Genomic DNA, 16,989 nt, shown 5'->3' with positions numbered 1-16,989 from the left:
ACTAGTCCCAGTCTGCTGTGAAGAAGTAAAATAGAGGACCAATATATATATAGAGAGATCATCTTTGTCTCATTTATATAACAGTAATACAGGTGGTAAATGCTGGACTAGGTAATCTTCCAGGTAAAAAATAATTATTATATCCCAAATTTTGAACTCCTGCCATTTCAATGTCTGCTTATACCCACTTCGAACAGCCACATGGAAATATAAGAGATTTGAAAGAGAGGTCATGCTCTTGCTTCAAGAACTGAAGTTTACTGATAATTTTTTTTTACAGAAAGCAGTTTTCAAAGTATGATATACAGATCCTACTGCAAGACCCTTCCAGGATTGTGAGCTGAACTAGTCACTTTATTCATGGAACACTTTTTTTTATTTTATTTTATTAGTTTCAGGTGTACAAAGCAACATAATAGACATTTAAACCCCTCATAAAGTGATAACCTACCCCTCTGACATCTTATATAACTGTTACAATACCATCAACTATCTTCCCTATGTTGCACTCCACATCCCGTGACAATATATACCTATATATTTAGTTATAGTTGACATTCAGTATTATTCTACTTCAGCTTCAGGTGTACAGCACAGTAGTCAGGCATCTACACAGTCTATGACGTGATCCCCTGATAAGCCCAGTGCCCATCTGGCACCTTACATGAACTTTACAACATTGTTGATTACATTTCCCCTACTGTATTAATTCTTACTTTGTATTTCTTAATGCCTTCACCTTTTTCACCCTGCCCCCAACCCCATTCCCATCTATCATCCTGATAAATCTAGTACCTACCTGGCACCATACCTAGTTATTACAATGTTATTGACTACATTCCTTATGCTCTATACTCTACCATTTAGAATTGAAGGACAGATAAGGAGCTTTCCAGACAAGAAAAAGCTGAAGGAGTTCATCACCACCAAACCAGTATTACATGGAACACCATTTTTAATTGAAAGAACATCTGACAACCTAAGGTTATTCAGATTTGGATACTAGGCAGACTATTTCTTGAAAAAGAGCTAAATAAGCCTGTCACTTCAAAGAAAACAAATGATAGAGTTGGTAGCCAATGATTACATTTTAGCTTTCAAGTGAATTTTGGAAAATTTGTAGTTGCCACTGTGATCTTGAAAGCTACCCAGTACCTTTCTGATGACATCAGTGGTGATATTAACAAATGTGATTTTTAAAAAAATAATTAACTATGTTGCCATTTGAAAGATCTATATAACTCAGAGAACCAACATTCCAAACTGCCATGGCATGATGTTACAAAATCATATATGGGTAAAAGATCCATTCAAAATGCAAGACAAACCAATGGATTATAATGTAATTGTATGAAAATTTCATTGATGTTTTCAACTTCTACACTACAATTAACCTTTAAGAAATTACCACTTGCTGAGTTTGGGGTAATATCAAAAAAGAGTAGTCACAATGGTCTGAAATGTAATGATCTGAATAAAAATAATTCTCTTTTCCATGTAATAGGTTATTTTTAAAAAATGAATAAATCTATTAAAAATTTCTCAGCTTCAATTTTTAATTTAATAATATAACCCACATAAACAAAAATTCTTTGGAATCCTCAACTTTTAAGAGTGTAAATGGGTCCTGAGATGCATTTGAAAAATGCTACCCTAAAATATTATCTAAATTACTACAAACTGCAAGTGGTTGTTTTATCTCATTACCTATATAAGAATACAAAGAAAAACCAAAAGAATTTGTTCTGAAACACAGAAGAATACAAAATCTAGGAGTCTTCTAGAATTACATTTCTATCATGTATCTTTTAGAGACAGGATAAAACCAAAATACTAGAGGGAAGGAGAAAAACATGCTTTTAACATGCACACATAGGTTAACATCATCAGAACATTATTTTTTACAGAGACTAAAACATGGGACACATTTTGCTTTCAGATGAACACAACTGTTCAACAATGTGTGTGAACCATGTTCTCAGAGGAAGCTGGTTCTGTTTTGGGACTCTATTTTTATATACTCTGTTAGTTATACAGGTAGAAAAGAGTCTGTGAATTCGCCAGCCTGCCATGCGCCACTGTTGCGGAAGAACGGCGGAGACCGAGAGACTCAAGCGGCACGCAGAGATCAGGGAGAACACAGCTTTATTACACCGGCGGGCTCAGCGGGATTATTCCCAAAAGACTGAGCACTTACTGGGGTCGGGCGCTTTGTTTTATAGGGTTAGGTCTCCGGGTTTGGGGGGGATTTGCGCCATTGCTATTGTGGCATAAGGGATTGGTTAAATCTGGCCGGGGTGCCGGGGAGGTCCATCCCTAACAGCTGTGATCGCTTGACACTGTTTTGACGGGAAAGCCTCTAACTGCTGTGCTCGCAGGAAACTGCTCGGATAAGATATCGGAGGAGGGAGAGGGATGGAAAGCTCCCAAGGTTGTGTTCGCAGGAAAAAAACTGTCCCAACACCACGAATTCATAAATTCCAGGTCTATTAAATAAGCAATGTAAACAGACGCTTTCCACTGGCAAATTCTGCTAGCATATTTATAAGGTCTGGCGTAGGCAATCATTCCCTCAGTGATCCTGCGTTGAAGAGGGTGAGACACAGCCTGGATGGTCCCTCTTTTCATTGCAATACCAAAAGGACTGAAATATACAGTCACAAAATTCCCTAAACTTGGGAAGAAATGGTGGGTCTTCACTGCTAAGAGAATAAACAATATGTTCATAATTTCACTGATGTGTATCAAGGGTATTACAGAATATTAAAGATTGAATAATCTAATAATTCCATAGATACTCTAGAGATTACCAGTAAATAGCTTTATTCGATCAAGTTTCTAAATACATTAACTTGGACATCTATTGAATTAGGGAATGGCTTACGTAAATCTCTTAGTATTAGGAATCAGTTTAGGTTTTTGTACTGTATTATGTTTTCAGGTGTTATGACCTCTGAATAAATCAGAATACTTAAAAAGCTTTTTTCTGTAGAAAGGGAAGTAATCTTTAATTGACTACAGGCATGGGAATGGTTTTTCTGATTAACTGAGATATTTTTGTAATTAAAATTATCATTTTATTTGTGATTAAAAATATTTCTAAATATATAACATTTTTTGATAATGGTGTTTTAAATCATATGTTGAAAAAGCATGGCTGTTAAGATACAGTGTTGATATCCCTTTGTCTCTGTTCATTGAGGGATCATTCTTCCCTAGCTTCTGGATGAACATTTAGGTAATAGTATGACTTTCTAATCTTTCCTATTATAAAATGTCCAACCACATTTTAAGTTGCAAAACACCCAATCCCCTCTCTGCCCTCATCTCTCTAGAATGGCTCTCCCTCCCACCATGCCCACAGCTGGTCTATGAGCAATACTTATGCATCCTCAGATTCTGAGAGTTCAGGCTGATTTAATGCACTTTCCTTCACTCCTACTGTCAGCAGCTAGCCTATGCAGAGGGCGCATTATCAGGTTCCAGTAGTTCCACTGAAGCTCCTCTCATTGGGCTCTAGGTAAAAGGTCAAAAACAGCAGCACTAGCCAAAGAAGTCCTCACCAAAATCCTTTCTCAATAATCATTGTCTCAATCCTTTAAAACCTCTTTGTGGATGACTGGTTTCTAGGGCTGTGAAATAGGTTCTCACATATTTCTTTTGAAAATTGTCATCTTTGCCATTTCTCTCACTTTTGAATTTTATACCTGCTGTATCTTGTTGCCTTAGTTGAAATTTCCAATTTGATGTCTCACTGACGTAGCTATATTGTATAGAAAAATATAACTAATTTTACTTTTCTAATCTAGAATTATACATACTTATTGAATATATGTATACAACACTGTATTAGAGATAGAAGACAAAAGAAAAAGAAAAGAATTACATGGCATAACCACTGTCCTTTAGGATCTTAAAGTTGAGTTGGTAAATTCAGCATTTTGAGTCATTATGTGGATGAGGAAAGGTTTAGTGGCATTAAGCTTTCCTGGTATCTGGAATCATACTGGCTAGGCATTTCTCTTGAATTCACCAACTGATAATATCTCTTTAGTTACCAGTGATCTCAATAATTATGTCATTTATCTAAAAAGTCTCCTGGTTTAAATATCAGATTAATCACTGTGACATATATTTCTAGACACATTTGCTGGAATCAAGAGAACTGCAGATAGGAGATACATGCAATAATGAGGGGGGTGGTAGGAAGTGGGCTCTGAAGAACTTCAAAAGTGTCCCACTTTTGGGAAAGCAGGAATCAGCATCAGCTCACCCTCAGAGCACAGAGGGCTAACACTAGATTACAGCAGTAATGGTAACGTAAGACTTTTTCTTTCTCTTATCTCCCCTCCTGCTCACCCCAGTTCGACGATGTACTGACACTGGTGGGGTCAGAAACCATGGTGGGCAAGCTGGGGAAGGAAGCGAGGCATGAGATGATAAAACAGAGAAACTAACAATGTCCCCTTATCCACTGCAGTCTATCCACCTACAGCAAACCTGAGCTGACTGGAGGAGCAAAAAGCTTTAGCTTGTTTTGAGTATTACATAGGCCTAAGACATTTCAATTACTGAAATGAGAAGGTTTCCGTGATATGAAATGATGAGACTTGACTATCTGAGAATGATAAGAAAAGTCAACGGCACATGTCTGATATTTCATCTGGCTTTGGAAAAAATTAGCCCCTTTAGAGCAGATCTGTACTTAAAACAGTATGAAGAAAATAGAGTCACTTTAAGAGTATTATAGCACTTGCTTGTTCAATGTATTGATTAAATGTACACATAGCTCAATGGGTAGATTTATACACTTTTAGTTGGTATTCTGAAAAGATCTATTATCAAAGGTTGCTGTTATTATATTTCACATACTGTGGTCTCCTCCACCTTATAATAGCCTACTATTTAGGATTAGAATACAATTTTCTGCCTTGTTTGATGACGAGAGAGCCTCTGTTTGCCTTCTCACAACCCCCAAAGTAGTATATTCATGTACCAATCCGCTGTATTCAGTCCTTCTGAGTTAAAACTCCTGGTTAAAAATTAGATTAATCACTAAACATATTTTCCAGACACATTTGCTTGAATCGAGAGAACTGCAGATAGGCGATACATGCAATGATGAGGGGGGTGCTATAAAGTGGGCTCTGAAGAATCTCAAGATTGATGAGATTACAGTTAACAGGTCATTTAGCATATTAGATAGATATAATATTATAAAGTTTACTTTTTTTACTATGTATTTAAAGCATCATATTTAGTTAGTATCAGGACCATTATCACTGCCACAGTCATCATCCCCACAATAGTTAACATTTATTGAACACTTCCCATCACGACCACCACCACCACCATCATGACTAACATTTACTGAGCCCTTACTATGTGTTACACACCTTATAAAATGTTGTCAGACAATCATCGTGACCAAGTTTATGAGGTAAATATTGTCAGTATACCCATCTTACAGATAAGGAAACTGAATAATGGAATGAGTTAAGTAATTTACTCAAGAACACACAGTTATTAAAAGATAAAACCAGGATTTGAACCCAAGCAGTCTATCATACTAACCTGTTATCAGGGGGCATCCATGGAATAGTAATATACGTATCTGAGGACAGCAAGTAAGGACGGCTTCTACAGCCTCATCAGTCAGATTTCTACAATGTCCCATATGAATCTCCTATTTAAAAAATAAAAGATAATCAAAAGAAAAAATATGTCTATAATAACAGTATGAAAATGCTTGGGAAATACTCTGATACAAAAAGAACCAAGTATCTACTTGCAAGAAAAACTCTTTAGAAAAGACCAATGTAAGTCTGCAGTAATTTGGAAGTAATAGCAGCTTTATAAGTTAAATGTCCAACCAGTCTATAAAGCACCGCAGATGTGAATTTCACTGTATGTAAATTATACCTCAATAAAGCTTGAAAAATTAAAAAAACTTTGAATAAAAAATTTTTGAAAACAAAATTGAATTAAAAAAGCAAACTGTAAAGAACACATACATTAGAAAACTACTATGTAAAAATTTAAATATTATTATCTTGTGTATATATATATATACACATATATACATATATACAAACAAATAAATAAATATATATATATAGACAGAGAGAGAGAGACACTGATGAAGTACCTAAACATGCAAGGAAAGATACATAGGTATCTTTAGAATAGTGGTTACCTCTGAAGGAAGAAACAGGATAAATGAGGAAGGAGTTTAGATATGCCATATAATTTAAAAAGAACTGAAGTAAATGTGGAAAATGTTAAAATTCAACCGGTTTGTTCACAAGCCTCTGTTACATTACTTTCTATACTTTTCTGTATGTTTGAAATACATATCCCTTGTTTGATGTACTAATTTGGAACCCTTTTACATTGCTGGTGAGAATGTAAAATGGTATAGCTGAGTGGGAACAGTATGGTGGTTCTTAAACAATTAAACATAGAATTACCATATGCTCTAGCTATGTCACTTTTAGGTATATACTCAAAAGAATTGAAAACAGGGACTCAAACAAATATTTGTACACCTATGTTCACAGCAGCAGTATTCATAATAGCCAAAAGATGGAAACAAGTATCAGTGGATAAATGGATAAACAAAATGTGATTAGAATAGGCAAATTCATAGAGACTGAAAGTAGACTACAGGTTGCCAGAGGCTAGGGTCGTGAGGGAGTAATGGGAAGTTATTGTTTAATGAGTAAAAAGTTTCATATGGAAGTTATTGTTTAATGAGTAAAAAGTTTCATATGGAACATGTGACCTTCCTGTAGCCAAATCTATCTGTAAGGTCCCCCAACGCACAAAGGAACACACATAAATATAATCTAGACTTACTTATAACTTATCTATTTTGAAAATATAAATGGTTCAGGTAGGATTTTGGGTTTTATCCCTTTAAAGAGTTTCAATTTGGGATGATGATAGAGTTCTAGAGATGGATAGTGGTGATGGCTGCACAACAATGTAAAATATACTTAATTCCACTGAATTGTATATTTAAAATGGTTAAAATGGTAAATTTAATGAAAGCATTCAAATAAACCAAACTTGCTTTGGTTGGAAAAGAAAAAACATTTTAACAATTCTGGAAGTGACAGTCATCTAATAGTTTATGTATATTTATGGTAGATGTATTTCTTTTCTCTTGAAAGTTGATATTACGTTGGTGCATATATTATAATCAATTATATCTTAGAAATAAAGGAAAACTGAGTTTCCTTCATAAAAACTGAGGCGAAAAGTATCATATGTTATAAAAACACAAAGGCATCCTCTGCTATAAATTGGCAAAGGCTACAGACAAAGAAATACAATTTGAGAACAACAGATGCAAGGAACAGTGTTTGACTCAGGTTCCATTTAAAATATATTAAATTAAGGCATAAAAAAAAAAGAACGAAAATACTCAATTCTAGCAAACTGGGGTCCCGGCAAAAGTTGTGAATTTACAATATAATCTTAATGGGAATAATTTAGCAACATGAATTTAGGACTACTAAAAAAGTATTAGCATCTATGGATCCACTTGTTCCATTTTTAGGAGTTTCTTGCAGCAATAGAAGAAAAAAGTGATATGTGATATGCTCCAACATATGATTATTTCTCAAAGCTACAAATTGTAAATTATCTGAATTACTAACAACAGAAAAATGATTAAAGAATCATATGGACATATTTTGTTCTGATATGCCAGTGCCTACAACATTGCAGGTACTATTAAACTTTTAATCATGAAGATTATAGAAAATTATACAATGACTAATGTAAGAATATGAGAACATTTATTGAGGTACATGTGTCTACAACTGCTGTAAAACCTGGGAGTAAAATGATAAACAAAATGGTCCCTGTTCACTGGAAACTCAGATCAACAGAGACTTCAGAAACAATCATAACAGTCAACAAATGTCATAACATAAATCGGTACTAAGTATTTGTCAATTTTAGAAGATGTGCTTAAACTTTTAATCAAATTTATTTTCAAGTCACAAATAACAGAATAGGAAAAATTAAAAGCAACAGATTAAAACAGAGTATCTGATAAAAGGTAGGCATACATATCACCCACAAGAGAATAATCAGTTAAGAAGATGGAAAATTTTGTATTTCAATTTCAGTTAGAAATTGTCACAAAGATGCTCTGAGCCAGAGGTTAAATACATTCACTATATGTACTTTGTTGAAGGAAAGAATGAAGTTCTAACAAATTTTAGAAAGATTGCCATGAAAACATTTTGATACTTAACAGAAATAAGCTTTGATGAAAAAATGAAAAATTTACACATAGACCAATGGAATAGAATTCAGAACCCAGAAATAAAACCACATAAATATGGACAGATAATTTTTGACAAAGAAGCTAAAAACATACAATGGAGGAAGGACAGCCTCTTCAATAAATGGTGCTGGGAGAATTGGATAGTCACGTGCAAAAGAATGAAACTGGACTGCTATCTGTCACCATGTACCAAAATTAATTCAAAATGGATCAAAGACTTAAGCATAAGACCTGACACAATAAACTGCATAGAAGAAAACATAGGTACTAAACTTATGGACCTTGGGTTCAAAGAGCATTTTATGAATTTGACTCCAAAGGCAATGGAAGTAAAAGCTAACATAAACGAATTGGGACTATATAAAACTTAAAAGCTTCTGCATAGCAAAAGAAACCATCGACAAAATAAAGAGGCAACCAACTGAACGATTTTTGCAAACAGTCCATCCAATAAGGGGCTAATATCCAAAATATACAAGGAACTCATGCAACTCAACAACAAAAAAACAAACAACCCAATTGAAAAATGGGCAGAAGACCTGAAAAGACATTTATCCAAAGAGGACATACAAATGGCAAATAGACATATGAAAAAATGCTCAACATCACTAATTATCAGAGAAATGCAAATAAAAACCACAATGAGATATCACCCCATCTCAGTCAGAATGGCTATCATCAACAAGACAAATAGTAACAAGTGTTGGAGAGGCTGTGGAGAAAAAGGAACCCTCATACACTGTTGCAGACTGGGAATGCAGACTGGTGCAGCCGTTATGGAAGGCAGTGTGGAAGGTCCTCAAAAAATTACGAATAGAATTACTACATGACCCAGCAATCCCTCTCCTGGGTATCTACCCAAAAAATCTGAAAACATTTATCCATAAAGACATGTATGCTCCAATGTTCATTGCAACTTTGTTTACGGTGGCCAAGACATGGAAACGACAAAAATGTCCTTCGATAGATGAATGGATAAAGAAGTTGTGGTATATATACACAATGGAATACTATTCGGCAGTAAGAAAAGATGATATTGGAACATTTGTGACAACATGGATGGAACTTGAGAGTATAATGCTAAGCGAAATAAGTGAGACAGAAAAAGCAGAGAACCATATGATTTCACTGATATGTGGTATATAAACCAAAAACAACAAAAGAACAAGGCAAACAAATGAGAAATAAAACTCATAGATACAGACAATAGTTTAGTGGTTACCAGAGGGTAAGGGGGGTGGGGGGTGGGAGATGAGAGATGAAGGTAAGGGGGATCAAATACATGGTGATGGAAGGAGAACTGACTCTGGGTGATGAACACACAATGGGATTTATAGATGATGTAATACAGAATTGTACACCTGAAATCTATGTAATTTCACTAACAATTGTCACCCAAATAAATTTAAAAAAAAAAAAAAAAGAAAAATTCAATGATAGGACACTACAATCATCAACACTTACTGAAAGGATGGAAAAGGGGCCACAGGTTAAACCTTACAAACTCAGGAGACTGAAAATAACCACATAAGATGGCATGAAGATTTAAAAAAAAAAAATAACTAAGGCGAGCCATGGCCAGAAGTCACATCTTTAGCCTGAAGCTTCCTTCATAAAGTTAGTCTTCACCTTAAGTGAGCCTGTCTATTGTCTTTTTGCACCTAAGATGACATCCTTGGAATGTCAGTAATCCTTTTTTTCAGACTTGAGCAGGTAAGGACAGAATCCCTCATTATTATTCTTGTCCCTTGATTAACATCTCTATATTAACTATCCTGTACCCTCCCATGTGAAAGTACAGTACCTGTCTCTCCAATTTACTTTTATCCAATCCCAGAGATTTCCCCGCTTTGCTTTCTCCCACCCCCTCAATCTACCACCAATGGATTTCCTGTAACCCTCCTCTTTTGATTCTATGTATAAAATAAACTGCAAACTGCCATTGTGAGGAGCATTTTCTCAATTTGTTGAGATTTTGCTTTCCGGCAATTGTCATCTGTTTGGCTCAAATAAACTCTTATAAGTTTTCTCTTAGGCTGTATGTTTTTCGTCGACATTGGCTACTGGATTTTTTCCTAAATCTGCTTAGGTTGGTGCTCCAATTTTATAATGGTAAAGTAAATACGTGAAGTATATTTCCTATCACTGCATGACAACAAATTTCCTGGTGGTTTAATTAGAAAGTGATACACTGGGTTAACAGTTTAAGAACTTTATTAAAATTGATGGTGACTATAGGATAATGTTGTTCTAAGAATTAAATAACCTAGTGAATGTAAGGTAGTAGCGTAGAGGCTAGAATACAGTAAGTGCTCAACAAATGGTAGTATTTAAAATAGTAAAAATAATGGCAGAGTTTATTGCCCTTATATTTGCATGTGATTTGGAATTTGGGACTCGGTATAAGAAAAACAAGGTAATTTCTTCATTAACAGATTTGTAAAAATATATATATGCTATTTGATACACACATACATATAAGTAGGATGCAGATATATATAAATATCACAAAAAAATAATCTCTTTGGGCAATAACTCAAGGAGAAATATTTGGCAAAAACATGGTACTGCCATTCTATTACAATAGTTATGTTGACGAGAAAACATCCAGCCTAAGAGAAAGCTTATAGGGTTTATCTGAGCCAAACTGATGACAATTGTAGGGAAGCAAAATCTCAACAGATTGAGAAAATGCTCCACAAAATGGCGGTTTGCAGCTTTTTTTGTATGTAGAATCAAAGGAGGAGGGTTACAGGAAATCCATTGGTGGTAGATTAAGGGGGTGGGAGAAAGCAAAGCAGGGATATCTCTAGGATTGGATATAAAAGTAAACGGGAGACAGGTATTTCTTTCACATATGTGGGTAAAGGATAGTTAATAGTTTACTTTTTACAGCACAGAGATGGTAATCAGGGGAAGAAGAATAATAATGAGGGATACTGCAGTTCCCTGTTTGGGTCAGGCAGAAGGGATTACTGACATTCCAAGGGCATATTATCCTAGATGCAAAAAGACAATAGACAGGCTCACTTAAAGTAAAGACTGATCTTTGTCAAGGAAGCCAGAGGCTAGATGTGACTTCCTGCCATGGCTCACTTTAGTTAGTTACTGAGTTACTAACTTAGTTACTAACATTTATAATTCATTTATAGTCTGCTTACTTCCAAAAAGGATATGATGTGGCTTATTGTTGACAAGCTCAGCTATATTAAGTAAGAATTAAAAAAAAAACCCACTATAAACTGGGAAAGGAAGAACCCCAAATCCTAGGACAAGAGGCTTCTTAAATATATCTAGAAAAAAGTTATAGGTATCACATCAGTCACTGAATCCAAAAATGTGGGCTATCGGGGAGAAAATAACCTTTTCTCTATCCTCTTACGTTCTATCTTTGGAAGTCTGCAAATTAAACTGGCAAAAACAGATTAGCAAGAAAAAAAAAGTTTACTCACTCTTTCACTCACAGACAAAGTGTCTCCAAAAAAATGGCTAGAATTTAAAGTTTATATCTTATATCTTAATAGAGGAAAGGGAGGCGGAGAGAGGACACTGATAGAAAAACAAATGACATTAGGAAAGTAGATGGGAGGTGTTTGTTTATGCAAGTTCTCATCTGACTCCTCCAGTGATAGGAGTGACCTTCAATGGTTGGAAAATCTTTGAAGGGGGTTTGATGGCTGGTGAACCCTTTTGGAAGGCTTTGCATTTAGGCTGGTGGCTGGGGGGGTTCAGACAAAGTCTCCTTTTGCATGGGTTGATTTTCAAACATCTTCAGCTCAAAATAACTTTTATGTCACAATAGTATCCTTTTCTGGATCACTTCATGGATCCAGAAAAATATAACGGCAAGAGAATAACTAGACCTATCAGTTAGACATGAAAATTCTAAAGAATATTGCTTTACACTGATAACTTTTCACAATCTTCATCCAAAATAAGGTTATCCTTAAATGTGTTATAAGCTAAAACTTTTGGAAAAGAAGAACTTTCATTGGAAGGAAGATGGATTTTTATTTTAAAGCATACATTATTTCCTTCTTTACCAATTTTTCTTTACTCTGGAAATAAAGAGGTAGAGACCAAAATCCAAAAAAAGTCCATGAAAATACCTAATTGATAATAAGGCATTGGTTGTCTGCTAGGTTTAAAAAAAAAATTCTGAGGATAATATAAAAATTCAGTTAACAACATCTTTATAGATATTTTTAAATTACCTCTAATTTCTTGGCACAAGGTCCACTAACAAGTGCAACCACTCCATTGTCAGACACCTAAGCAAAAAGAAAAAGCAACACAGCATGTAAATGGAGACGATGGAAGTAACATTTTCTAAAAATCGTTACTCATTTAGATATAGTTTTATTGCCTCCCATTCAGCAAATATGTGTTTTAGCCACACATACCTTCCACCCTTACATAAAAATAATTGAGCAGAATGTGCCAAATTATATTGCAATTACTAACTACCAAAGCATGAAATGGTCAACAATTTCACAACAACAAAAATAATTATGTTCTTCTAATGAGTCATTGGAAATACATTGGGCAAACACAGTCTCTGTATTTCAAATCTGTATTTCATTTACCTGAGTAGCTGAAAAATCAACAGACTGCAAAAATAAGCAGTTTTCTCCTAATGCGTGTAAGGACACATCAGTAATCCCTAAGCAGCCACCTAAATCAATGATCTTTAGCAGCCTGCAATTGCGTGCGAGAGCAAGGACTCCTTCATCAGTGAGGTTGCAACATCTTTTCAAAGAAGCTTCATGCAGATATGAACAAGATGAAGCCACAGCTTTTATTCCTGGGGAAAACACAATTATGTATCAATGAGCTATATATTTATATATATGAGAAATGTGACTGATTTGCTTTAGCAATGACCAGTACTGATACATTCCCTTCCATGATAGCCTTTTTCAAACTAGTCAATCTGTGAGGATATGCTTATTTTCCAGTGATGCTATCATTATTTACAATCCTTTGGAATGTTTCAGGAATTCTCTACACAGTCTGTAGTATAGTCTCCAGAATATCTGCAATTTAACGGTGAGCCATAATTGTTTGTAGATAGAGAGCAGATTTGCTTTTAGGAAGTAGCCAAATCATTCAGAATCAAATTAGGTAACTCACTAGTAAATGATTCTCCTTTGTCAAAACAAAACGTTTTAAAATAATAAAGTTAATTTTCTTGTGGACTCTGAAGAGAAAGCCAAGTTAAACTACCCAAATGTTTTAAGTAATTGTTTCCATGTTTATCCTTAGGAATCATACCTGTGTCTATACACTGTCTCTTCCCCCTTTGACTCTGCCCTTTTCTACCACCATGGTCCTTCTCTGTTATCCTGGATCAATCTTACTGCAGGTCAAGAAAAGGGAAGTCCTTAAATCCAATTAAACTGAGGCAAATGCACATTGGAGACTGGTACGTGATAATATGCCAATTAAATAAAAGAATGCTTAGGTGATCCAGGGCCCCTCAGTCATGGACAAACGTTATAGCATTGTGAAAAGATAATTTTATGGGCAAAGTACACAAAAGGGAAGATGGTAAATTTATGTGTAGGTCATTTTTCTTGCTTTCCATATCTTAAGAAAGAACTTTTATTTTACTCATTATTGTCCAGCATGAAAGTTCTTTTTAGTGAGTCATTATTTGTGTAAACATTTAAAAACTTAAGCATCTTGGTGTGAGAACAGAGTGGAGTGGAGGCTGGGGGTGGAGGGGAGGGAAGGCAAGGAAGAGAGCCGGGCAGGGGTCAAAAGAAAAAAAAACACAACTTATGCTTCTTTGCAGTATCATAAATATCCTAACTTGCTAAAAAAGATGACTGCAAAATATAGCCAACTACGCCCAAAACTTTCCAGAAACTTAGTTAAGTTCCTCTTTCTTATACTGAAGAAAAAGGTAAACAAAAAATAAAAACCCCTATTTTGAAAAAAAAATGGTGAAAATGCACTAATTCACATAATAGTGACACTGAAGAATGCAATTGTCTGGCTATAAAAACCTATGAATTCTACAGACTGATAGGAAGTTTAATCTGATAATTTAATTTTCTGTTGCAACAGTGCATCAAAAAAGCCTTAACAAAGTATGAACTGGTCATTTCTTGTTCCATTATACCAGGCAAAACATTTAAAATACAGAGGTATCCATCCATGCTTATTTTAAATATGTTTAAAATACAAGGTACTGACTTACCCAGTGTATTTCTTAACTTCCAGCCGTTTATAAGCAAGAATTCTAATTTGGATTCTTTATTTTATTTTTACTGATACAGTTTCTATTTCTTTGACATCTTCATATTCTCTTTTGACATATTTTCCCCTTTTTTGCTCCAAAATTATATCAGATGGTGAATAGTAATGTACCAATTCATTCAGGATTAAACATACCTTTTGTAGTTATGGAAATTCTGTTTTCTTTTGAGGAATTTAAATTTAATTTCTTGAGTTTTCTGCAGTTACACAGGTGCAGGAGAGCGGTATCTGAAATATCACAGCTCCGTAGATCTAGAGTTTGGACTTCAGGATGTAAAATCTGTAATATATACACGATTTTGAAAAATTAATTTTCCCTATAAGCATAAATGTTTTTTCTACATTCAGTGTTTTGGGGGTTACAACAGACAAATGGTAGATGGAAAATGCAGCAAAGAACACAGAAACATGTCTGTGTGGAGAATGATACATAAGGCAGGAAAAAGCCAAGTCTACTTCCACCTGGAGGAGCAGCTTTTACTGCCCCCAAAATCTTTACTGGAACACACAGCACTGTTGAGAACAAATGGCTGGTATAGACTGAGACCTCAGAAGCAGAATCAAGGAGGTGGGGGAGCTTATCCTCTTCCAGTAGTTCTGTTTACTATTAAAGATTCTAGCTACGTGCATCTTTGCTCAGCAGGAATGTCTTTAATCTCGTATACAACAAATGCTTTTAGGATACTAGTATTGCTTATCTAGAGCACTTACCTCCTTTATTCTTATTTTGGGGAGCTGGTACAAACAAACAGTATTACTGAATGTTTACTTGAGGGCAACAAATACCAGATCAATTTCAAAGCCTTCTGAGCTCTCTTTCTGGGGGTATTTTTCTTTACTTTCACTTATTTTTTTCCAAAATAGAAATGGCTTTACTTTTCTAAATATAAAAGTAAAGCACTATTATTATTGCAAAACATTCAAACAGAAAAATGATAAAAATAATGATTTCTATTTATTGGGCACTTAACCATGAAAGGTATTAAGTGTTAATGTACATTATATCATTTAATTTTCTCTCTCTCTCTCTCTCTCCCCCTCCCTCCCTCTCCCTCCTTCTCTCTCCCCCTCCCTCCCTCCCTCTCTCTCTCTCTCTCTCATACACGTACTCCTGAGAGATTGGTCATTGCCATTTTATAAACGAGGGATCGAGGCACCCAGAGCTTAAACAGCAACACAAAGTACACCACCAAAAAAGGAGCAGAGCTAGGATCAGAAACCAGGTCTTTTTAATTCCAAAGGCCATACGCTTTTAACCATTATAACTAAAATTATCCGTAATACCAACACCCAAAGAAAAACATTAGTTTTGATGTTTTTTGAGGTTTAAAAAAAAACCCTTTGAAAAGGGATCAGACCATGTATACTTGTCAGATAAGCACCTTTTACAACAATAATTGTGGTTGCACACTATTGCATTTTATGCGTGCACCATAACTTATTAAATGCAGACTACACTGGCAAACACTGAAGTTGAACATTTAGGCTGATTTAGGAGGCAATATAGTATAGTGATTAAAAACAAGTGTTCTGGAGGCAGAGGCCTGACTTTGAAGCCTGAGTGTCATCAAGATCTTTTTCTTTTTGGTGGCCTCACTATCCTCATTATTAAAATGAGGGTAACATTTTGTGAGAAATAAAGGTGTCTCACTTATTATATGCTGTATATAACTGTCAAGTATTTCTATTATAAATGACATTATGATGAGCATACTCGTACTTCTGTACTTTCCTGAATTATTTTCTTGAGGTTAATACCAGTAGTAAATAGTAATTACATGAAGTGATGGAGATGCTAACTAACCCTATTGTGCTAATCATTTCACTACACATGTATCAAAACATCACGTGTGTCTTACAATTTAAACTTATACAATGTTATATATCAAATATATCTCAATAAAACTGGAAAAAAATACCAGAAGTAAAATTGCTGAATCAATGTTATACAAAATTTTAGGACTTTTGACAGTTAATGCCAAATTGTCCTCCTAAAAGGTTTATCAATTTCCATTCTCATCAGCAGTGAATAAAAGTGACAGCTCCCCACACTACTACAAATACTGATTTTTTTTAAGTCTCTGCCAAACTAAAGGACAAACTGTGACTTTTATTTCTAATGAGGTTAAATGTCCTTTTATACGTTATTGGTGATTTACATTTCTTTCCTTTGAATATTTCCTGATTCATCTATTTTAGCATTTGTTTTGGTTTTTCTTATTGGTTTGTGGAGATTCTTTAAATTGTCAAGATAAAAAAACCTGTAGAATTTCATACGTATTGCAAATATTTTTCCTGGTTTGCTACTTGACTTTGCTTCTTTCTTTTCTTTCTTGCCAAAAAGCAGCTCGTTTTGATGTAATCAAATACATCAATCTTTTTTCTTCTTGGTTTCTAACTTTGGTGTCAATTAATTTTGACCA

General features: G+C 34.8%; 1 protein-coding gene across 2 annotated transcripts in view; it reads right to left on the bottom strand.

Moving 5' to 3' along the window:
• The window catches only part of AMN1 (antagonist of mitotic exit network 1 homolog), a 49,949-nt gene that overhangs the window by 10,322 nt on the left and 22,638 nt on the right, over positions 1-16,989 (bottom strand). For both annotated transcript variants that reach the window (XM_019736829.2, XM_019736847.2), the window contains exons 3-6: positions 14,702-14,846; positions 12,889-13,106; positions 12,517-12,573; positions 5,575-5,686 (exon numbers count right to left, since the gene is read on the bottom strand). In XM_019736829.2, coding sequence (XP_019592388.1) covers positions 5,575-5,686; positions 12,517-12,573; positions 12,889-13,106; positions 14,702-14,846 — 532 coding nt within the window. The remainder of the gene's footprint in view (positions 1-5,574; positions 5,687-12,516; positions 12,574-12,888; positions 13,107-14,701; positions 14,847-16,989) is intronic.

Source organism: Rhinolophus sinicus, linkage group LG02 (assembly GCF_036562045.2).
Source record: "Rhinolophus sinicus isolate RSC01 linkage group LG02, ASM3656204v1, whole genome shotgun sequence".
NCBI lineage: Eukaryota > Metazoa > Chordata > Mammalia > Chiroptera > Rhinolophidae > Rhinolophus > Rhinolophus sinicus.
This window is presented reverse-complemented; position numbering and strand designations above follow the sequence as displayed.